We start from the raw sequence: 25,162 nt of genomic DNA, 5'->3' as shown, positions 1-25,162 counted from the left end.
ATATTTTATATAGGCATAACTTATTTTATGGTGCTTCACTTTACTGTGCATCACAGATAATGCATTTTTTTTTTCAAAGATTTGTGGCAACTCTATATTTAAGCAAGTCTATTGGTGCCATTTTCCCAACAGCATTTGTTCATTTTGTGTCTCTGTGTCACACTGTGGGGATTCTCACAATATTTCAAACTTTTCATTATTGTTATTTCTGTTGTGAGGATCTTTGATGTTACTATTGTAATTTTTTTGGGGTGCCATGAACTGCACCCATATAAGATGAATTTCATCGACCAATGTTGTATGTGTTCTGACTGTACCATGGAACAGCCAATCCCCCGTCTATCCCTCTCCTTGGGTCTCCCTATTCCCTGAGACACAATAATATTGAAATTAGGCCAATAACCCTACAATGAACTCCAAGTGTTCAAGTAAAAGGAAGAGTCACACATCTCTCATTTTCAATCAAAAGCTAGAAATGATTAAGCTTAGTAATGAAGGCATGTCAAAAACCAACATAGGACAAAAGCTAGGCTTTTTGTGCCCGTCAACCAACTTGTGAATGCCAAGTAAAAGTTCTTGAAGAAAATTAAAGCACTATTCCAGTGAACATACAAATGATAGGAAAGCAAAACAGCCTTATTGCTGATTTAGAAAAAGTCTGAGTGGTCTGGGTAGAAGATCAAACCAGCCACAACATCCCCTGAAGCCAAAGTCTAATCCACACCAAGGCTCCGGCTCTTTCATTCTATGAAGACTGAAAAAGATGAAGAAACTGCAGAAGAAAAGTTAGGAGTTGGCAGAGGCTGACTCATGAGGTTGAAGGAAAGTTGTCTCCATAAAATAAAAGTGCAAGGTAAAGCAGTGAGTGCTGATGCAGAAGTGAGAGCAAGTTATCTAGAAGATCTAACTAAGATAAAGATAACTGATGAGGATGGCTATACTACACAACAGATTTTCTTTTTTTCTTTTCTATTAGACAGAGTTTCACTCCCTCGCCCAGGTTGGAGTGCAGTGGCGTGATCTTGGCTCACTGCAACCTTTGCCTCCTGGGCTCAAGCGATTCTTGTACCTCAGCCTCCCGAGTAGGTGAGATTACTGGCCATGTGCCACCATGACTGGCTAATTTTTGTATTTTTGGTAGAGAAGAGGTTTCACCATGTTGGCCAGGCTGGTCTCGAAATCTTGACCTCAAGTGACCCGCCCACCTGGGGCTCCCAAAGCGCTGGGATTACAGGCATGAGCCACCGTGTCCAGCCAAAAGATTGTCAGTGTAGATGAACCAGCCTCATATTGGAAAAAGATGCCATCTAGGATTTTTATAACTAGAAAGGCGAAAACAATGCCTGCCTTCAAAGAATAGGTGAACCCTCAGCCAGGCGCAGTGGCTCACGCCTGTAATCCCAGCACTTTGGGAGGCCAAGGCGGGCAGATCACAAGGTCAGGAGATTGAAACCATCCTGGCTAACACGGTGAAACGTCATCTTTACTAAAAATGCAAAAAATTAGCTGGGCGTGGTGGCTTGTGCCTATAGTCCCAGCTACTCGGGAGGCTGAGGCAGGAGAATAGCTTGAACCCGGGAGGCGGAGGTTGCAGTGAGCCGAGATTGCGCCACTGCACTCCAGCCTGGGCAACAGAGCAAGAAAAAAAAAAAAAAAAAGAATAGGTGAACTCTCTTGTTAGGGGCTAATGCAACTGGTGACTTTAAGTTGAAGACAATGCTCATAAACTATTCCAAAAATCCTAGGGCCCTTAAGAATTATGCTAAATCTACTCTGCCTATACTCTATAAATGCAACGACAAAGCCTGGATGATGGCATATCTGTTTACAACATGGTTTACTAAATATTTTAAGCCCACTGTTGAGACCTACTGCTCAGGAAAACAGATTCCTTTCAAAATATTACTCTCATTGACAATGCACCTACTCACCCAAGAGCTCTGATGAAGGTGTACAGATGAATGTCAGTAGCTGAACTGGGTTTGGGTTTGTTGTTCTGATAAGATAAGTTCAGTGCATCATGCCTTCAAACTCCTCCAGTGATAGGATGCTGCTACCTTATGCTTAGTGTGGGGCTAGGGTGCTGGGGTTTTTTTTTTTTTTTTACTATTCTTGCTCCACCCTTAGCTTTCAGCAGTCTCTGCATATCTGTACCACAGAGGAAGTCTCTCTCTCTCTACATTCTTTTCCCTCCTCCATCAATGGACTACTCCTGCTTATTACTCAGGGCTTGGCTCATGGCGGGAGTAAGATGGAGTTCTTTGTCCTTTTGGGCTGGTCTCAGTCTTAGGCAGGACCTCAGGGATGGTGATTTCTCATTGTTCCTACACACCCCTCCCCCAAATGTCAGCCAAACCCTGTGGTGTGTGTGTATGTGGTGTTGGTAGTGGTGGGTGTCTTGGGTGGGAGAGACTTTCCTGCACTGCCTTCAGTGATGGGGGAATCTCTGCTTTGTATCACTGCAAGAGTCCTAAGCCCAGGGCTTTCCTGTCCCTCTCTGAAGGCAGATTTTGCTTTTACTCTAACTTCAAAAGCAGCAGATATCTACTTGAGCCCAGGAGCAGCAGGAGGGGAGGCCAGAAAGGCTTTCAGCTCCTCCTCTATGGCTTAAGGATTTGGCTTTGGATGAAATAAGAGTTTAGGATTGTACAACATGGTGACTACAGTTGATAATAACTTACCGTATTCTTGAAAATTGTTGAGAATAATTTTAAGTGTTCTCACCACAAAAAACGATAAGTATGTCAGGCAATGCATCTATTAATCAGCTCAGTTCAGCCATTCCACAATGTATACATATTTCAAAACATCATATTTTGAAACATATACAATGTTTATGTGTCAAAAATTTAATTAATTAAAAAAGAAGGATACAGGGAAGTGGAAATGTTTCATGCCTGTGTGCCACTGAAGAGGCTTTCTCTCTTCTAAAGAAATTTCTCTCATGAGCACCCAGTTAATGAAAAAGAATGCAACTGAGGACTCCTTTTGGGTCTCAGGCTCCCAGTTACTCTAAAATGTCATGCTAGCTCACTTTAACAATTTGTTAATCTTAGCTGCTTTCTTCCTACCTATTTTTATGGTGGCTGCCTCTTCTTCAGGTGTTCTGCCAAAGGTGAAACAGTTTGTGGGTCTTATAGGGGCTTGTCACTCTTTGAAATTCAGTTTATTTGGCTGCCGTGAAACCTCTGCTCTCCGATGTGTTCACAAAAAGTTATGATTTTGTAGACTATCTTTTTCTTTTGTTAGGGTGAGAATGAAGTTCTCTTGTAGTTTTCTACATCGTAATAGTGGAAGAAGAACTCCCCAGGGGTTTGTTTTAAATGATTTAGCAGTGATATTTCTTCTTTTGCTCTCTAACGGTACTTAGGTAAAGATAAAGTAGTTTCTCTGGTTCCCCTGACCATCTTTTCTCCTTGTGTGGGTGCTTCCAGCTCAGGGCTTCATGGCTATGTGCTGTGAAGTGTGCATAGAGCCGACAGCCAAAACCAGGTTGTGATAGGTACTTGGGATAGATTTTATGATCCTTTACATTACTTATCCTGACAAGCTTAGGCACCAAACTCTAATCCATAACCATATAAGCTCAGAGGTGCTTCTAAGTGAACCAAAGTAGAGGGTAGATTTTTTTCTGAGCGAAAATCAGAGCATTTGTGAACGCTAGCTCTGCCTTCAGTGATGTGGGGTTTCTTAGAAGGCTACCAAGGTACAGATATTAATATCTGGTGAATGGAGAATAGGAGAAAATGTAGAGGGAGATAAGAATTGCTTATTCCAACCCCAGGGTCACTGCTGATTGGCTGAGATCATAGTTTTGGGTAGCTCCTGAGACTTAAGAGCTATTCTGCATCTTGAGGGATGCCACAGACAGGGAGGAAGAGACGGTATCATCTTTACCAAGGCTGAGGATTCAAGAGAGTGTTTAGTATTATAGTATTTTTTTGAGACTTTAAAATTGCCTCCCAAAATAATTTTATTTTATCATTATTATCATTTTTTGAGATGGAGTCTCACTCTTGTCGCCCAGGCTGGAGTGCAATGGCACCATCTTGGTTCATTGCAACCTCTGCCTCCCGGGTTCGAGTGATTCTCCTGCCTCGGCCTCCTGAGTAGCTGGGATTACAGGCACCCACCACCAACCCCAGCTAATTGTTTTTGTATTTTTTAGTAGAGATGGGGTTTCACCATGTTGGCCAGGCTGGTCTCAAACTCCTGACCTCAGGTGACCCACCTGCCTTGGCCTCCCAAAGTGCTGGGATAACAGGCATGAGCCACTGTGCCTGGCCCAAAAATAATTTTAGTCAACATTTCAATTTTAAACTTCTGAAGGGTTTTATCATGAATCACTGTATACCAAATTGGATTAAAATGAAAGACAATCTCTTATAAAATACAACAAAGTTGAAGACACATTGCCTTATATCAAGTAGCTGTGAAAAAAAGGCTATCTATCCTGCATAGAACTAGCTACTTTAACCTTTACACTGCAGTTATTAGTCTCAACTTATTGTAAGAAACACTTAGGTTTAAAAATAGGACCTTTAGCAGTATCACAGGAATAAACTTCCCATTGTATAAATCTATAATACACAATAATAACCATCATGATCTGTCAGATCATGCTTGGCTCAATTCCAACCCAACAGTTATGCGAGAAGATCAGGGCTAAGTAGATGTGTGCTATGGCTGAAGACACAAAAGATGGCCATCTCAGACAAAGGGACATTAATTACATTTATGCTGTATGATGATGTGACCATTCCAGTGTGAGATATGATATAATCTATGGGCACCAACCCAGGTATGGAGCTTAAGAATTTAAGTTCCACATCTAGGGAACTCTAGTCAACCAGCTATGAAAATGCTACTCGAGGCTAATGATAATTCCCTAACTTGACAGATGTGAATGAAATTTTAGCTCAGGTCTAACTATAATGTGAGATATGAATTTGGAATTTAAGGTGGCAAAACAGTAATTCAGAGCAAGAAATATGGCATTCATATGAAAGGAGTTTTATTAATAAATGCCTGGAAGTTATGCAAAGACAGACTTACATGACAGCATAAACAATGAGGAAGTTATATAGATAAAAAAGAATAAGACTGAATAACTTAAAGGACAAGGGTCCTTTTAAACCACACGAGTGCATCTTATCCCGATATGAGGAGGCCACTTGCAGTATCTGTTGGAGACTCACTGTTGAGAGGCATCCATTATGTTTATGTTAGCACAGAGTTGCACATATAGTTGCCCAACAAATAGTTGTTGAAAAAATATGCTTTGTACCCCACAATGAGATGCTGAACTACTTGAGTATATGCTTCTTTTTGTATTCTCTTCTCCATCTAGCATAATGCTGGGCACTTACTCTTTGCTCAAAATTCATTAGTTAATTGATTTCTCTGCCTTTGGCATCTTCAGTGAAACACAAGTCATAATGTAGAGTCATCTTTCAGAAATGTGTACTCTGCCCACCCTTTCAAAACAGACAAAGGCAAAGAATATGAGAGAGAAATGAGGAGGAAAGGGTGCTAATATTTTACCAAATTAATGAGGGGATATACTGGTGCCCACAATGTGCTGGGAAATACAAAAACAGTCATAAGCCCATCTCGGAAAAGCTTGAGCAAGTCTATAGGGATTAGAACAGTTGCTGAATTTATGGTACCCTGGGAACCTCTATTTGTCAAGTGCCATAGAGGCAGCCCTGACACTGGCACAGGTGAAGATGAATTTCCATTCAGAGCAGTGGGCCTTCTGACTCCATTAATCCTCAGGGTTTTGATGATGAATTTCTTTCTTTTTTTATTTTATTTATTTTCACTCTAATGCCTCCTCCCACTGCCCTGTAACAGTGTGGAGGTAACAGAACAGATGGTGCTTTGCGTGGAAGACCGAGGGCTCATGAGGATACAAAGCCTGCCCACTCTGAAATCACATGACTGCACGTGCAAGGAAAAGCCTTGATTTCCCCTGGGAGACACAGATGCAATGATATTAGTATTCCCAGTGGAGGAAGAGGAGGGGAAGGCTAACAGGCCATTTATAAGTAAGACCACACTTATACCAATATACTCTTCAGCAAGGACCATGTTTAATCACGAAGTAACAGGAGGACCAATATCTGAAGATTCAAAAAAAAAAAACCCCAGGTAAAATATAGGTATTTAAGGGTTTTAGTATCCTGCCACACAAAGCCTATTTAGAATGAACTAGTAAGGACGTACAGTAGTAGAATACTGGCCTCTAGTTAACCTGGCATTGGCTCTGACCCAGTTTTAATTGGAAGCCGCCAGGATTTACAACCTGCTTAAGGATGGAGTTTGACAACTGCTATAATCAGAAGAGCTGTCAACACAAGGGCAGCTGTCAAGCCCAACCATAATTCATAAAAAAAATAGCTAAGTCCCCAAAGACATCCCCAACATTGTCTGCACTCACTGGATTTAACGATACTTATAGTTTTATGAAAGTTCCAAGAGTAGGTTAAGAGTCCTGAAATAAAATAAAATCAACAAATAGTAACTGACTGCCCACTAAATAAAAAGGGTTAAATAATATTAAGTGATTAAATGAATAACAAATATGCCCAGCAGATTCTCTGGCATATAATAGGTGCTTAATAAATCATTATTATTATTACATGCAAGACTGTTTTGACTACCTTAAAAACTGGCAAGAATCCAGTGACCTAGTGAAAAATTATAAATTAAAAATAACCCACTCCTAGAAGTGATTACGAATTAAACTTAAAATAGTAATTTTTATTAAATATTCCTGAATTGTCAGAATATTTTAGTTTTATATATTTGTAATGCCAGAACTTCTAGGGATATTTAGTATTTGATTATCTTGATTTTAACATATATGGCATTTGTTTTGTTCTTTCCGTGATGATTAATACAACCTGAGAGAAACAGAAGTTCTAAATCAATTTTAAGCAAGATTTCTGAATCAGGGATAATTTTTATTAATGTATAAACTCATGGTGAACAGAAATGAAAAGATAAAAGCACACAGATAGACAGAAATATTGATATACATTTACTCCCAAGTACAGTCTTGAAAACTAGCTTTGAATCACTGACCAAGGTAACCAATAAGAAAAGATTTTCTTTAATTTCATTTCTATGAAAGATTATCTTCCACAAAATAATGTCTTCCTTAAAAAGACAGCAGGACTGTAATTATTTATGAAATTGTGAAAAGAGGTCTGGATGTAGAATCAGAAGACCTATACAAGTGTCTTGGCTCTGCAACCTACAGCTTGGATTACCCTGTCAAGGTAACATCTCTGAACTGTAGTTTTTCATCTGAAAATGGGGGAAGGCAGTACCTAGCTCAAACATTTGTAGAAAAGGCTAAATGAGATTTTACATAGAAACAATAACACCACTACTGTATATGTGCCTGGGTTTAGACTTTTTTGGTGTCTGTATACTTTTTAAAGAGTATAAAATGCACACAGAAGAGTACCAAAATCATATACAGTTGAGCCTCGAACAACATGGGGGTTAGGTGTGCCAACTCCACATGAATTAGAAAAGCCACATATAACTGCTGACTCTCCAAAAACTTAACTACTAATATTCTATGGCTGACTAGTAGCCTTACCAGTAAAGAAACTGTCAATTAACACACATTTTGTATATGTCTTCTTAACAATATAATAAGCCATAGAAAATGTTAAGAAAATCATAAGATAAAATACATGTATAGTACTGTACTGTATTTATTGATGCTGTACGTTTATGTTGCCTGTTTCCAAGATGAATCATCTGTCTGAAATGGTGGATACTGCGGTGGCAGACCTCAAGCTATGGTACATATCAAGCAACTTAACTTTTTCTTATAATGTCATACTTTCCTTCTCGGGAACACTTCCAGCATCACTAGTGGCATTTTGTATGGGCCCCCTTGTGTTATTCAAGGTTTATGGTAGTGTACTAAACACAAAAAATACACAAGAACTGTGAGATCACTTTTTTACTGTGATACACAATTTACTGGAGGGACAAACTGCTCACGTAGAGATGACCAGCATCACCTGGCACTTTAAGCACAGACTGGCAACACTTGAGCTCACTGTAATAGCAACAGGAGGTATATACAAAATTACTACAGAACAGTATGTACTACAGTTAATTTTATGCAGTTATGATTTAATATTGCATCTTTACAATCGTTTACACTTTTCTCAGCTTTGGTGCCATGAATGGTCTGTGTTTGTGTGTATAAGTTTTGATAAATTTTAACTTTTTATAATAGATTTGTGAGTACGGAGGGTGGAGGGATAGCATTAGGAGATATACCTAATGTAAATGACGAGTTAATGGGTGCAGCACACAAACATGGCACATATGTAACAAACCTGCACCTTGTGCACATGTACCCTAGAACTTAGAGTATAATTAAAAAAAATAGATTTGTGTATACTTTATGATGGTAAATGATGAAATAGACTAGTATCCACATATATTTTATGCATTCATGACATGTAACTTTTCCTTAATTTTTTGATATTTCTAGGCTGCAAAATTGAGTTTTTTTCAAGTTGTCGCAGATCTCCAAAATATTTTCCAATATATTCATTTAAAAAAAAACCTGCATATGAATCTGGGTGCTCCTGTATTGGGTGCCTATATATTTAGGATAGTTAGCTCTTCTTGTTGAATTGATCCCTTTACTATTATGTAATGGCCTTCTTTGTCTCTTTTGATCTTTGTTGGTTTAAAGTCTGCTTTATCAGAGACTAGGATTGCAAACCCTGCCTTTTTTTGTTTTCCATTTGCTTGGTAGATCTTCCTCCATCCCTTTATTTTGAGCCTATGCAAGTCCTTAGAGACCTAGAAAGAGACTTAGACTCCCACACAATAATAACGGGAGATTTTAACACCCCACTGTCAACATTAGACAGATCAACGAGACAGAAAGTTAACAAGGATATCCAGGAATTGAACTCAGCTCTGCACCAAGTGGACCTAATAGACATCTACAGAACTCTCCACCCCAAATCAACAGAATATACATTCTTCTCAGCACCACACTGCACTTATTCCAAAATTGATCACATAGTTGGAAATGAAGCACTCCTCAGCAAATGTAAAAGAACAGAAATTATAACAAACTGTCTCTCAGACCACAGTGCAATCAAACTAGAACTCATGATTAAGAAACTCACTCAAAACTGCTCAACTACATGCAAACTGAACAACCTGCTCCTGAATGACTACTGGGTACATAATGAAATGAAGGCAGAAATAAAGATGTTCTTTGAAACCAACGAGAACAAAGACACAACATACCAGAATCTCTGGGACACATTCAAAGCAGTGTGTACAGGGAAATTTATAGCACTAAATGGCCACAAGAGAAAGCAGGAAAGATCTAAAATTGACACCCTAACATCACAATTAAAAGAACTAGAGAAGCAAGAGCAAACACATTCAAAAGCTAGCAGAAGGCAAGAAATAACTAAGATAAGAGCAGAACTGAGGGAAATAGAGACACAAAAAACCCTTCAAAAAATTAATGAATCCAGGAGCTGGTTTTTTGAAAAGATCAACAAAATTGATAGACCGCTAGCAAGACTAATAAACAAGAAAAGAGAGAAGAATCAAATAGACGCAATAAAAAATGATAAAGGGGACATCACCACCAATCCCACAGAAATACAAACTACCATCAGAGAATACTATAAACATCTCTATGCAAATAAACTAGAAAATCTAGAAGAAATGGATAAATTCCTCGACACATACACCCTCCCAAGACTAAACCAAGAAGTTGTTGAATCTCTGAATAGACCAATAACAGGCTCTGAAATTGAGGCAATAATTAATAGCTCACCAACCAAAAAAAGTCCAGGACCAGACGGATTCACAGCCGAATTCTACCAGAGGTACAAGGAGGAGCTGGTACCATTCCTTCTGAAACTATTCCAACCAATGGAAAAAGAGGGAATCCTCCCTAACTCACTTTATGAGGCCAGCATCATCCTGATACCAAAGCCTGGTAGAGACACAACAAAAAAAGAGAATTTTAGACCAATATTCCTGATGAATATCGATGCAAAAATCCTCAATAAAATACTGGTAAATTGAATCCAGCAGGACATCAAGAAGCTTATCCAGGGATTAAGTGGGCTTCATCCCTGGGATGCAAGGCTGGTTCAACATACGCAAATCAATAAACGTATCCAGAACCAAAGACAAAAACCATATGATTATCTCAGTAGATGCAGAAAAGGCCTTTGACAAAATTCAACAACCCTTCATGCTAAAAACTCTCAATAAATTAGGTATTGATGGGACGTATCTCAAAATAATAAGAGCTATCTATGACAAACTCACAGCCAATATCATACCGAATAGGCAAAACCTGGAAGCATTCCCTTTGAAACTGGCACAAGACAGGGATGCCCTCTTTCACCACTCCTATTCAACATAGTGTTGGAAGTCCTGGCCAGGGCAATCAGGCAGGAGAAGGAAATAAAGGGTATTCAATTAGGAAAAGAGGAAGTCAAATTGTCCCTGTTTGCAGATGACATGATTGTATATCTAGCAAACCCCATTGTCTCAGCCCAAAATCTCCTCAAGCTGATAAGCAACTTCAGCAAAGTCTCAGGATACAAAATCAATGTACAAAAATCACAAGCATTCTTATACACCAATACAGACAAACAGAGAGCCAAATCATGAGTGAACTCCCATTCACAATTGCTTCAAAGAGAATAAAATACTTAGGAATCCAACTTACAAGGGACGTGAAGGACCTATTCAAGGAGAACTACAAACCACTGCTCAATGAAATAAAAGAGGATACAAACAAATGGAAGAACATTCCATGCTCATGGGTAGGAAGAATCAATATCGTGAAAATGGCCATCCTTCCCAAGGTAATTTACAGATTCAATGCCATCCCCATCAAGCTACCAATGACTTTCTTCACAGAATTGGAAAAAACTACTTTAAAGTTCATATGGAGCCAAAAAAGAACCCGCATCGCCAAGTCAATCCTAAGCCAAAAGAACAAAGCTGGAGGCATCACACTACCTGACTTCAAACTATACTACAAGGCTACAGTAACCAAAACAGCATGGTACTGGTACCAAAACAGAGATATAGATCAATGGAACAGAACAGAGCCCTCAGAAATAATGCCACATATCTACAACTATCTGATCTTTGACAAACCTGACAAAAACAAGAAATGGGGAAAGGATTCCCTATTTAATAAATGGTGCTGGGAAAACTGGCTAGCCATATGTAGAAAGCTGAAACTGGATCCCTTCCTTACACCTTATACAAAAATCAATTCAAGATGGATTAAAGACTTAAACGTTAGACCTAAAACCATAAAAACCCTAGAAGAAAACCTAGGCATTACCATTCAGGACATAGGCATGGGCAAGGACTTCATGTCTAAAACACCAAAAGCAATGGCAACAAAAGCCAAAATTGACAAATGGGATCTAATTAAACTCAAGAGCTTCTGCACAGCAAAGCAAACTACCATCAGAGTGAACAGGCAACCTACAGAATGGGAGAAAATTTTCGCAACCTACTCATCTGACAAAGGGCTAATATCCAGAATCTACAATGAACTCAAACAAATTTACAAGAAAAAAACAAACAACCCCATCAAAAAGTGGGCGAAGGACATGAACAGACACTTCTCAAAAGAAGACATTTATGCAGTCAAAAAAAACATGAAAAAATGCTCACCATCACTGGCCATCAGAGAAATGCAAATCAAAACCACAATGAGATACCATCTCACACCAGTTAGAATGGCAATCATTAAAAAGTCAGGAAACAACAGGTGCTGGAGAGGATGTGGAGAAATAGGAACACTTTTACACTGTTGGTGGGAGTGTAAACTAGTTCAACCCTTGTGGAAGTCAGTGTGGTGATTCCTCAGGGATCTAGAACTAGAAATTCCATTCGACCCAGCCATCCCATTACTGGGTATATACCCAAAGGACTATAAATCATGCTGCTATAAAGACACATGCACACGTATGTTTATTGCAGCATTATTCACAATAGCAAAGACTTGGAACCAAGCCAAATGTCCAACAATGATAGACTGGATTAAGAAAATGTGGCACATATACACCATGGAATACTATGCAGCCATAAAAAATGATGAGTTCATGTCCTTTGTAGGGACATGGATGAAATTGGAAATCATCATTCTCAGTAAACTATCGCAAGAACAAAAAACCAAACACTACATATTCTCACTCATAGGTGGGAATTGAACAATGAGAACACATGGACACAGGAAGGGGAACATCACACTTCGGGGACTGTTGTGTGGTGGGGGGAGGAGGGAGGGATAGCATTGGGAGATATACCTAATGCTAGATGACGAGTTAGTGGGTGCAGCGCACCAGCATGGCACATGTATACATATGTAACTTACCTGCACATTGCGCACATGTACCATAAAACGTAAAGTATAATAATAATAATAATAATAATAATAATAATAATAATGATAAAGAAATAAAAAAAAGAAAAAATAATAAAATAAATGCATTTTAAATATATCAAACTTAAATGGACACATTCCTACATCCATAAAGGCATTCACTCCTAATGGTTAACTAGGGATGACAGAGTGACTCATCTAAATTCTCAAGGGCACATTCAATCTGGTTTAGCTGTTGCTACAGTTTCTGGAAAGGAGAAATAAAAGGAAAACACAGAACATGCCACAGAGAAGGCACTGAAAAACACCTGAATGAGGAAATGAAAGAAGGAATAAGGGGATGGAAATAAGAGCTGATTCAGCAGGGCATGTGGGTGCACTGGCAGTGGTTGTCTTTATAAGCAGAGCAGTGAACTCTAGACTGTAGGGCAAATATTTTGGAGTAAAAGAAGGCTGGCATCTTGAAGCAAGGCATCAGGAAAAATGAGTAGCCTTGAATTTTGTGCTGAAGGCCTCACAACCACTGTGAAGAGTTTATTTTTCCTCTTTTTTGACTCTCCGGTTATTTGACTTAAGCCTGGTTATTCCAGATTGCCATCATAGCTGTGGGGGTGGCTGAGACAAATTTTTTCTGGGTGGAAAATTAGGGTTTAGAACAGCCAGCTCTTGATAATACAAGAGGAATCATATGACAGAAATACTACATAAACATGTTTGAGGAGTAAGTGATGTGAATGCTGTGGAGGGAGGTATGGGAAAGCATTAATTTTTCTGTCTTTTCCTAGTAAATATAGACACATGGGTTTGAATTTCCAGTTCCCTTAGGCAAGCTTGTTAATCTCTTTGAGTTTTGGTTTCCTCATTTATAAAAAAAATAACTACTACATATGTTTTGGGAGACTTGATGTGGGAAAATTGCTGGAGGCCAAGAATTTGAGACCAGCCTGGGCTAGATCCTGTCTCAACAAAAATAAAATAACTTAGCCAGGTGTGGTGGTGCATGCCTGTAGTCCCAGCTGCTTGGGAGGCTGAGGCAGAAGGATTGCTCAAGCACAGGAGTTCAAGGTTGCAGTGAGCCATGATTGCGCCACTACACTCTAGCCTGGGCAACAAGGGTGAGACACTGACTCACAAACAAACAAACAAACAAACAAACCCTACCAGAGGGCTATTTATAGACAGGGGCTTACAGATTAAATAGTTTATTATTTTACTATTTTATATGCTCATTTTAATGGTTCTTTCAAAGGCATTTGATACCATAAAATATGTATTTGTATGTGCATATATGTATATATGTGCAATTTTAATTAACAAATATTACAAGCATGGCATGCAGAGGAATAGAGAGGCTAATAAAACAAGTTGTTGACTACTACAAATATGCTGCAATAAATGTTCTAAATCATGTTTCATTATCCACATGTTCAGGAGTTTTTCTCTGGTATATATCTAGAACCAGAATTACCGGGTTGTAGAGTATGTGTACCTTCAACTTTACTAAATCTTACTAAGCTGATCTCAAAATGGCTGTAACAGTTGACACTCTCATCAGCAATGTATGAGAATTCTTGTTGTTATACAGCCTAATATTAATATTTGTAGACATTTACATGTTGCCAATCTGATCAGTATGAAGTTGTATCTAAATGTTTTAATCTGCATTCCCCAATTAATTATTGTTGGGAGACAATTCTTGAAGGGTCTCTCGCGTTTCTGCACGTCTTTTGTACAAAGGTAAGACGTGCAGAAGACATAAGACAGCTTTTGTTTTAGACTAACTTTCAAGGATGTTTGTGTAATGAACAGATTTGACAACAGAGATAGTGTTTCTTTCCAGAACAGAGGGCAGGTTTGTTTACCATCCAGAATAATAAACATAATACCTCCTCCTGAACAAAGGTTTGCTTGCAGCCCATTATAAAAGATCAGAGCTCCCTAAGATTAGGATTCCTAAGCCATGACACACGGTGTGTGCAGTATCTACGTGGGCCTTTCTGCATCGCTCTGATGGGACTTTGGAGGCAAGAGGAAATGACAAAAACATGAAGCTCATGCTGCTTGCTGTGTCACGGATAATAAAGTCTTTCGTCTCTCATCCAAAAGTTTTGTGTCTTTTGCCAGCAACCATCAAACTGTCAGGCTAACTTGCTAGCTTGTAAGCAAAATACAATCTCAGACTATTCATAGTTCTTTCTTTTTCACTTTTACTTTTTTTTTTTTTTTTTTGAGACAGGGTCTTACTCTGTCAACCAAGCTGGAGTGCAGTGGCATAATCATGACTCACTGCAGCCTCCAACTCCTGGACTCAAGTGATTTTCCCACCTCAGCCTCTCAAGTAGTTGGGACCGTATTTGCCCAGGACTGCCTTAGCAAAAGGTAGCTGGAGGCAAGGTGGAAAATGTTTGTCCTGCTTCTCCCAGGAAGAAAGCCCTCTGAATAGCAGCTGGGAGGAGAGGGAGCTCTGTGTTCCTGGCTAAAGCATTGTGGAATGGAGTCTCCACATCGCTGACCTGGGAAGACAGAAAGGAGGGAGTGATCTTGGTTCAAATATCACAAAGTTTTCCTTCTTACCAAATTTTTGTAGATTTTCTTGAATAGATGTCTCTTCATTTGCTTTTTGTCCTTAGTACCATTTCCAGAAGCTATTAAATGTCTACAGTTTCAAAAACAATTTTCACCAGTTTGACAAGAGAGCATATCAGTGGAGCTTCTCACATTGTCATGTTGGAAGTCAGTCTCTGCCTTCATTACTATAGCTGTAAGATAACATCTTGATATTTGGAAGAACAAGTCCTTCTTTCTTGTTTTTCTTCAAATTGCCTTAGATATTCCTGGCTCCTTTATCTTCCATATGAATTTTAGGGCAAGCTTGTTAAATTCCACAAAGTATCTGCTGGAATTCTTATGAAAATTCTCTGAATTTGTAGTTTGACTTGGCAGAAATGATCTTTATGAAATCGAGTCTTCCTATTCATTAACATGGATTATTTCTCCTTCTACTTAGGTCCTTTAAAAATGTCTTTTAAAAATTATATTTTTTTCTATGAAGGTTTTACATGCCTTTTGTTAGGCTGAGTCCTAAGATTTTGTTGCTATTGTAAATAATATTGGAAAAATTTAAAATTTTTTTTTAGCTTTTTACAATAATGCTTAAGAATAAACTTAAAAAAACTAATGCATTCGGCATCCTTACTAAATTGTATAGTTTTCATAATTTGTAGAGTTTCTTGGATTTCTATGTAGCTAACTGTATTGTTTGATAATGATGATGATTTTGTTTTATCCATCTCATGTACCTTTTATTTATTTTGTTTTTCATTTTGTGTTATCTACAATTCTAATACAGTATTGAAGAGACACAGTTATGGTATACATGTTTTTCTTGTTTCGGATTTTAAAGAAAATGCTTCACATATTCCATCTTTAATAATAATGTTTGCTCTGGGTTTCTGATAAGTAAATCAGGCCATAGAAGTCTCCTTCTATTCCTAGTTTAAGAGCTTTTATCATAAAAATAATTAACTAACATTTATTGAGTATATGCCAGGTGTCAGACACTGTTCCAAGCACTTTACACAGATTAACTCATTATAACAAATCTCTGAAGTTACCATCCCTATTTCATCATGAGTAAACTGAGGTACAGTGTAAGTTAAGTATTTTATCCAAGGTCAGGGGTAGAACTAGAATTTGAACCCAGAAGTCTGGCTTATGAGCAGGCTTAACTACTTTTCTCTACGACTCTTAAAATGAGTGTTGAATGTCCTCAAATGCTTTTTTCTGCATTTGATTTGATCATACGGTTTTTTACCTAATTTGCTGATGTGGAAGGTTACATTAATAGATTTTTTAAATGTTACGTCATCCTTGAATTCCTGGGATGAACCCAACTTGGTCAGCACATATCTTTCTTTTAAAAATATGTTGATGGATTTCATTTGCTAATATTTTATTTCAGATTTTTGCATCTATGCTCAAAAGTAAGACTGACTCACAATTTTCCTTTCTCCTGCTGGTTTTGGTAACCAGTTATGCTAGACAAACTCATGAGTGAGTTGAGGCTGGCAGCTGGTGACAGACATTTCAACCTCAATTATTAGGCTGACATATGTAGGTAGTATAATAGCTAGTCCAATACGTTAAGACTCCTAGATAGCACAGCGAGGTTTCTCCAGCATTATCCCTCCAGAATGATTTTGCTTTTGTTTCCGCCAAGCATCCCAGAGACACTATCAGCTTGAAATACCTTAGTTGATTTTTTAGCTTGGGATTTTTGAACACTTGAGTCCAAATTTAAAGTCCAAAGCCATAGACAAAAGTGTCCAGGGTCATCTGAGCCACTTGTTACTGAATCGCAGTCTAAGGTTGCCAAGACTGGCAAGTGTATTCCTTCCCAAAAGCTTGATCAATAATCTGGTGTAAATACTGATGGCTGTCTTTCATTCAGCCATATTCACACCCAAATAGAATCTTTTTTCTTTGGAGACAGGGTCTGTGTTGCTCAGGCTGGCCTCAAACTCCTGGATTTGAGTGATCCTCCTGCCTCAGCCTCCTGGTAGCTGGGACTACAGACGTGCACCACTGCGCCCAACTCTACACAGAATCTTTAAATCATATTTACTAGGACTTTACATTTTACAAAATACTGTAATATCTTTTATCTCACTGAATTTACCAAGCAGCTCTTTAAGAGCCATATTATTTCCATCTTACAGATTTTTTTTTCTATTTTACAGATTACTTAAGCTAATCAGTTAGTAGGATAAATTAGTTTAAAAATAAAATTTCTTTTTCTTCAATTAGATCAAGAAAATATTTCTTGTAGGGGAGATGCTAGATTTTACAGTGACCATGATTTTAACATCTTTCTTGTCACTCATTAATAGAACTAAGAATGAAATAATGAATTTTCAAAGGGGGGCTGGAGCGGTCTCTATTTCTGTTGCTAGTATAGAAAGAATTTATTATAAATGTGACCATAAGAATTTTAATATATCTTCAACTTACTAAGTCATTAATTTTTTTTTTTTGAGATGGAGTCTTATTCTGTCACCCAGGCTGGAGTACAGTGGTGCAATCTCGGCTCACTGCAACCTCCACCTCCCAGATTCAAGTGATTCTCCTGCCTCAGCCTCCTGAGTAGCTGGGATTACAGGCACCCGCCATCAGCCCTGGCTAATTTTTGTATTTTTAGTAGAGACAGGGTTTCAGCATGTTGACCAGGCTGGTCTTGAACTCCCGACCTCAAGTGATCCGCCCGCCTCAGCCTCCCAAAGTGCTGGGATTACAGGCGTGAGCCACCACGCCTGGCCTAATACATTTTTTAAACAAAAAGTTATTGTATCTCTGCTAGCTGCCAGGTACCTATCTAAGCACTATATAGGAATGGACAAAGTTGAAATAAACAAATAGAGAATATGTTCAAATATGATTATTTAATAATTTAGAAACTTCTTACCATAATGTAGAGCTGTTTGGCCTTCATTGTCCTATAAAAGAAACAAATAATACATTTTAGAAGTCTAAGTAATTGCAAAAGTATGAAAGTACATAAACTGTAGCAAATTTATCTGATATACCAAAGTTCCATAGGTTTATCAGACTTAGGAAAAGAAGTCAGTTATCTGAGCTTCACAGTAACTTTTAACCAAGCTCACCATCCTGAAGAATAAAGAATGATAACTTGTGCACTGTAGCAGCTACAATGGAGTAACAGGATGACCAGTTACTCCAGATATCTGCAGGTAATAATCCAAAGAGGAATTCTTAAAGTGAGGCAGTTTGGTTACCTAGTTTGTGGCAGAAAAATTGACACTATATCTCATTTATCTTGGCCAGTATTAGGATTTTTTTCTTCCTAAGCTTGTCCCCAAATCTATCTAGCGAGTCTGTGATTTATAGTGGATAGCTTTTTATCCCTTTTCAAAGACTCACAAATTCCAGGCTAATAACACTCGGTTTCATAACCAGATCAAATATCATAAAGTAATGTGATTTCAAAGCATACAAAGTCCCAGAAGTTGTTAAGAAAGCCAAAAGTTGCCATAGAATACTTAGGAAATTCCAACAGTTCAGTTATTTTCCTTTAAAACCAAGAAAACTATATATACTATTAATTGTAGTGCAGTTGAGTACTTTTTAGCAATGCCACCTCTTAAATTGAGAGCAGCTAATCACATTACATGAGCAACAAATAATCAAAGTACACAAGTGAAAAGTAGAATTTAGTAATTAACTTCATAAGCACTTTGTAATATGCATGGCCATCATGCCCCTGGTAATTGAGAATAAATGTGAAACTGTTAATCTGAATAACTTGGAAGGGTGATGTTATGCCGGCCAAACTATTCTTGGGTACTCATATCTGCTTTTCCCACTTCCTAACAGCTGAATGTAGGGGTGGAGGTTGGCTCTGGAACTTTTTGGCAATGGGTCTCCCTATTCACCTCCTAGAAAGAAAAGCAAGAAGCTGCCATAGAGAACTTATTTTATGGTTCAGATAGGTAGTAAGAAAAAAGTCATGGCAGGGGGACAACCTTGAGGCAATGTAGTTTGTTTTCCTACTATGGAATGAAGGTCTGATTGGATTTGGAGGTAAGGTGCTTATTACACGGGTGAGAGGAGATATGAAAGAAGTAATTTTAGAAGGGAGTCGGGGTAGGGTACACTTGGCTAAGATGCAACTATGGCTAAGTTTGGGATGTCCAGGAAGCATCATAAAGATAATAAACTCTAAGTAAAAGATGGAAAGCAGCATGAAAAAGTCAGGAAGCACAGGACATCACTTTTGCCTACTTTTTTTCCTTGTCTTTTTAGATACAGCCTTTATCTTGCTCCCCTTTGACTTGCCCTGCCCTTGAGATTAAGGACAGGTAGAGGAAGAGAGCTAAAGCAGCTATAGTGAATAGTATCTGAGTGATTCTTATGCAGGGCAGCCTGACAATGTGAAGTTCTGCTCCAGAGAATGTTGTCTTGACTGGGAAAGCTAAGGGCAATTTCAAAAGAACAGTACTGACCATTATGGCTGAAGACTCATATCTATATTTGTCAGCTTCCAATGTTAATCAATGAAAGTGTGTGTGTGTGCGTGAGCGCACGCACACACACACACATACATGCAAACTCCTGATGGGTTTATACATTCACATTTATAGTTTAAATGTGAATGTCCTGCATTAGGAAGCAATTTCAGAAAGAGCTTAATCTACTGCAATTTCAGGATTCTACTTAGGCATCCATCAGGCAAGGTTGTATTTTCCACAATTATATATCTTTAGAAAGCATAGTTCTTTCACTATTTGTGCATAACTTTCATGTTTAATCACTGTGTTCATATACACTTAAAGTTCATTTCCTTTCAATTTCTAATTCTTCATCTTGACTATGGAGGTGGAAGAAAGCATAATCAATTTCTTTTAATCACATTTACCAGTGAATACTAAATCTATATCTCTACCTCAATTTCTAATTAATTAATTAAAAATAGTTACTGAGCTCCAATTATGTTCCAGTCACTGTTCTAGGCACTGGAAACAATGAGATGAATGAGACAGAGAAGGTCTCTAATGTTATAAATCTTATGTTGTAGTGGCTAGGGAATCAATAAGCAAATAAATATATTTAATACTAGGAAGTGATGAGTACGCTGGAAAACAATCAAAACAGAGTAAGACACTAGACTGATGGGGGTGCTATTTTAGATAGAAAGGACAAAGGACTCTATAAGAAGGTATGTTTACACAGAGAACTGGGGAAGATACTAAGGTGGTCACGCAATCCAAAATGGGCAAATCACAGCACTGGCCATCTTCCTTGTCTGAAAGTATGCAAGTTACTCAAGCCAAGCCAATTAGTTTTCTTTCAAAATTTTTCAAAATGGAGCTATAAGATAGAAGTGTGTGCACACAGAAGGTTCTTTCCTCTCTGATCAAAAGTAAAGGGTGCAACCCTATAAATATGTACAATTATTATGTGTCAATTTTAAAAAAGAGAGTGTGGTCAAAGCAGGTAGACACAAAAGGACAAATATTGTGTGATTCCATTTATATGAGATACCTAGAATAGTCAAATTCATAGGAACATGAAATAGAATAGTGGTTACCAGGGGCAGAGAGAAGGGAAGCATGGGGAGTTCTTGTCTAATGGGTACAGAGTTTCAGTTTGGGATGGTGGAAAAGTTCTGGAGATGAATAGTGGTGATAACTGCACAATAATGTGAATGTACTTAATGCCACTGAACTGTACATGTAAAAATGGTTAAAATGGTAAATTCCACATATATTTTACCATAATAAAAAAGAAAGAAAATTAGAAAAGGGTATGAGCCAAAAACTGCAAGTGGCAATGTTCTCTACTTTGGGGTGAAAATCAGTCTACAGTAGAAGGGAATAAGTATTCACAAAGAAAAAAGTAGTGGTGAGACATGGAGAGAGAATGAGGGTCTCTGGTTCTTGTCATTTCAACAATATTTTTTCTTGGTTAGGTAAGCCAATAACAGCAAAATACTCCCTAGACAAGTGTGATCTTTTTGTCACTTGTAAACAAGAGTCTTCACTAACCCAGAATGCAAGGCAATTCACGAACCAAGCCTTGCTCATCTCTCTCCCAATACCTTCTCTTCCCAATTTTGTGACTGCCAATTCCTATAAGAATACTTATCTGGGGCCTGGAGCGGTGGCTCATGCCTGTAATCCTGGCACTTTGGGAGGCCAAGGTGGGCGGATTGCCTGAGCTCAGCAGTTCCAGACCAGCCTGGGCAACATGATGAAACCCTGTCTCTACTAAAATACAAAAAATTAGCCAGGCGTGGTGGCGTGTGCCTGTAGCCCCAGCTACTCGAGATTGCTTGAACCCACGAGATGGAGGGTGCAGTGAGCTGAGATAGCACCACTGCACTCCAGCCTGGGTGACAGAGTAAGATTCCATCTCCGGCCCCCACCCCAATAAAAAAGAAAGAAAGAAAAAAAAAAGAATATTTATCTGGACTCCCATAGCTGTGAATGCTCCCTGCTCTACCTGGAAACTGTCCCTCAACATTTTAAAGATAAAATCTTGCCCTTTTCTCATGTTTAAAAAATTCCTCTTTGATATATTTGAACATTTTAAATTGACTTATTTTATAGTCCCTATATTTCTTTTATTTGAATTGAGGGAGAGGAAGCAGAGTGATGTTTGTTGTGCTGGCTGACACCTACCTATTGATTCCCATATGCTTTTTGATTCTGGACTATAAGTTTATTTTAAGTGGGGTTTTATCTTTGAAAAAAATCTGTGCTGTGCTCCCTAGATTGAGGGTCTGTCCCTCCAGAATGATTTTGCTTTTGTTTCTGTCAAGCATCCCAGATATATTATCAGCTTAAGATCATTTAGTTGACTTCTTAGCTTGGGGATTTTTGAAAACTTAAGAAGTGCAAATTTAAAAAGAGCAAACCCACCTTCACTGCCACCCCAACCCCGGACTTGGAGCACAGGCTAAGACAAACTCTCTATGCCAATTCTCTGTCAGTGGGTAGAATTTTTCAGTCTACTCTGAGGGTGGTCGGTATTATTTGAGATCTCTACCCCATAGGTATTGAGACTGCCAAATCCTTTCAGAGCAGCCCAGTGTTGGTTTAAACTTACCACTTTGTTTTTAAAGCTTTGTTTATTTAAAAAACTATTTTAAAGCTTCCTATTTTGTTTTTAGCTATGCTTATTTTGGCCCTTGGAGAGTTGAGTTGCTTTTTTGTAAGCTTGTCTATGCATTTAAAGAGGTGCTTACTATATTTTATTCTGCATTTCTGAGTGTTTTGTGGTGGGAGAATTTTGAGATTATTAGTCTGGAATCCTGCAGGAAAATGAAATCCCCCAACCTTTAAGACTCAGTTCACCTTCTTAAGGAAACCTCCCCTGACTCCTCAAGTAGGGTTAGGTGCTCCTCTTTTCTACTACTGTGGCACAACACATACTTTATTTTCTTATCTATCTCTTCCACTGAGACTATAAACTTCTTGTAGGCAAGTACTACGTCTTTCATCCAGTGCCTAGCTCAGTGTCTTGCATATACTGTGTGCTCAATAAGTGTTCATGAAATGAGAGAATGAATACACTACTTTAATTTTTCTTGTTTTTTTTCTTTAAACTCAAAAGTTTTTAATTTTTGTGGGTACACAGTAGGTATATATATTTGTGGGGTACATGAGATACTGATATAGGCATGCTATGTGTAATATTCACATCATGATAAATGGGGTATCCATCCCCTCAAGCATTTATCCTTTGTGTTATAAGCAATCCAATTGTGCTTTTAGTTTTTACTAATTTTAAAATGTACAATTAAATTATTATTGACCATAGTCACCCTGTTGTGCTATCAAACATTAGGTCTTAGTCATTCTAACTACTTTTCATACCCATTAACCATCCCCAGTTCTCCCCCACACCCCCGCAACCCTTCCCAGCCTCTAGTGGTCACCATCCTCCTACTCTCTATCTCCATGAGTTCAACTATTTTAATTTTTAGCTCCTACAAATAAATGAGAATATGCAAAGTTTGTCTGTGCATGGCCTATTTCACTTAACATAATGATCTCCAGGGTCTATCCATGTTGTTGCAAATGACAAGATCTCATTCTTTTTAATGACTGAATAATACTCCATTGTATATAAGTACCACATTTTCTTTATCCATTCGTTTGCTGATGGACACTTAGGTTGCCTCCAAATCTTGGCTATTGCGAACAGTGCTGCAACAAACATGGGTGTATGTATATCCCTTCAACATACTGATTTCCTTTCTTTGGGGTATATATCCAGCAGTGGGATTGCTGGATCCTATGATACCTCTATTTTTAGTTGTTTGAGAAACCTCCAAACTGTTCTCCATAGTGGCTGTACTAATTTACATTCCCACAACAGTGTATAAGGGTTCCCTTTTTTCCACATCCTCGCCAGTATTTGTTATTGCCTGTCTTTTGGATATAAGCCATTTTCACTGGAGTAAGATGATATGTCATTGTATTTTGATTTGCATTTCTCTGATGATCGATCAATGATGTTGACCACCTTTTCATATACTTGATTGCCATTTTTATGTGTTCTTTTGAGAAAGATCTATTCACATCATTTGCCCATTTTAAAATCTGATTATTAGGCCAGGTGTGGTGGGTCACGCCTGTAATTCTAGCACTTTGGGAGGCTGAGGCAGATGGATCACTTGAGGCCAGGAGTTCAACAGTAGCCTGGCCAACATGGCGAAACCCCATCTCTATTAAAAAATATTAAAAAATTAGCCACGCACAGTGGCTCACACCTGTAATCCCAGCTACCTGGGAGGCTGAGGTTGGAGAATTGCTTGAATCCAGGAGGTAGGGGTTGCAGTGAGCTGAGATCATGCCACTGCACTGCAGCCTGGGTGACAGAGCGAGATCCTGTCTCAAAAAATAATAAAAAAAAAAAAAAAAAGAAAATAAAACCAGATTATTAGGGTTTTTTGCTCCTTCTGGTTATTAATCTCTTGTATATTTTCTCCCATTCTGTGGGTTGTCTTTCACTTTGTTGATTGTTTCCTTTGCTGTGCAGAAGCTTTTCAACTTGATGTGATCTCAGTTGTACATTTTTGCTTTGGTTGCCTGTGTTTGTGGGGTTTTAAGAAATTTTTATGGAGACCAAAGTCCTGGAGAGTTTCCCCAATGTTTTCTTGTAGTAGTTTCATAGTTTGAGATCTCAGATCTAAGTCTTTAATCCATTTGGTTTGACTTTTGTACATGGTGAGAGACAGGGGTCTAGTTTCATTCTTCTGCATATGGGTATCCAGTTTTCCCAGCACCATTTATTAAAGAGGCTGTCTTTTCCCCAATGTATGTTTTTGGTACTTTTGTTGAAAAAGGGTTCACTATAGGTGTATAGATTTGTTTCTGGGTTCTCTATTCTGTTCCATTCATCTATGTGTCTATTTTTATGTCAATATCAAGCAGTTTTTGTTACTATAGTTTTGTAGTATAATTTGAAGTCAGATAATGTGACCCTTCCAGTTTTGTTCTTTTTGCTCAGCATAGCTTTGGCTATACTGGGTCTTTTGTGGTTCCATATAAATTTTAGGATTGTTTTTTCTATTTCTGTGAAGAATGTCATTGGTATTTTCATATAAATTGCATTGAATTTATAGATTACTTTGGGTAGTATGGACATTTTAACAATATTGATTCTTCCAATCCATGAATATGGAATATCTTTCCACCTTTGTGTGTTCCCTTCAATTTCTTGCATCAATGTTTCGTAGTTTTCATTGTAGAGATCTTTCACTTCTTTGGTTAATTACTGGGTATTTAATTTTATCTGTGGCTACTGTAAATGGAATTACTTTTAAAATTTCTTTTTCAGACTGTTTGCTGTTGGCATATAGAAATGCTACTGATTTTTGTGAGCTGAGATCGTGCCACTGAACTTCAGCCTGGGTGACAGAGCAAGACTCCATCTCAAAAATAAAAAAAAAAAGAAATGCTACTGATTTTTCTATGTTGATTTGTATCCTGCAACTTTACTGAATTTGTTTATCAGTTCTAATTGTTTTATGGTGGAGTCTTTAGGTTTTCCAAAATATAAGATCCTATAATCTTACGATAAACACATTAAACAAAGATAATTTGACTTCTTCCTTTACAATTTGGATGCCCTTTATTTCTTTTTCTTGTCTGATTGCTCTAGCTAGGTCTTCCAGTATCATAGTTGAATAACAGTGGT

At 38.1% G+C, this 25,162-nt stretch overlaps 1 protein-coding gene across 22 annotated transcripts in view; it reads right to left on the bottom strand.

Moving 5' to 3' along the window:
* The window catches only part of ACBD6 (acyl-CoA binding domain containing 6), a 246,918-nt gene that overhangs the window by 29,421 nt on the left and 192,335 nt on the right, over positions 1-25,162 (bottom strand). For 19 of the 22 annotated variants that reach the window (XR_010137526.1, XR_008523208.2, XR_010137504.1 and 16 more), the window contains one exon: positions 17,901-17,931. The exons of the other annotated variants lie outside the window; for them this stretch is intronic. Coding sequence is in view for 6 of the 19 variants with exons in the window: in XM_054550424.2 (XP_054406399.1) it covers positions 17,901-17,931 (31 nt within the window). In the remaining 13 variants the exon portion in view is untranslated. The remainder of the gene's footprint in view (positions 1-17,900; positions 17,932-25,162) is intronic. 22 annotated transcript variants of the gene reach the window in all.

Source organism: Pongo abelii, chromosome 1, assembly GCF_028885655.2.
Source record: "Pongo abelii isolate AG06213 chromosome 1, NHGRI_mPonAbe1-v2.0_pri, whole genome shotgun sequence".
Lineage (NCBI taxonomy): Eukaryota > Metazoa > Chordata > Mammalia > Primates > Hominidae > Pongo > Pongo abelii.
This window is presented reverse-complemented; position numbering and strand designations above follow the sequence as displayed.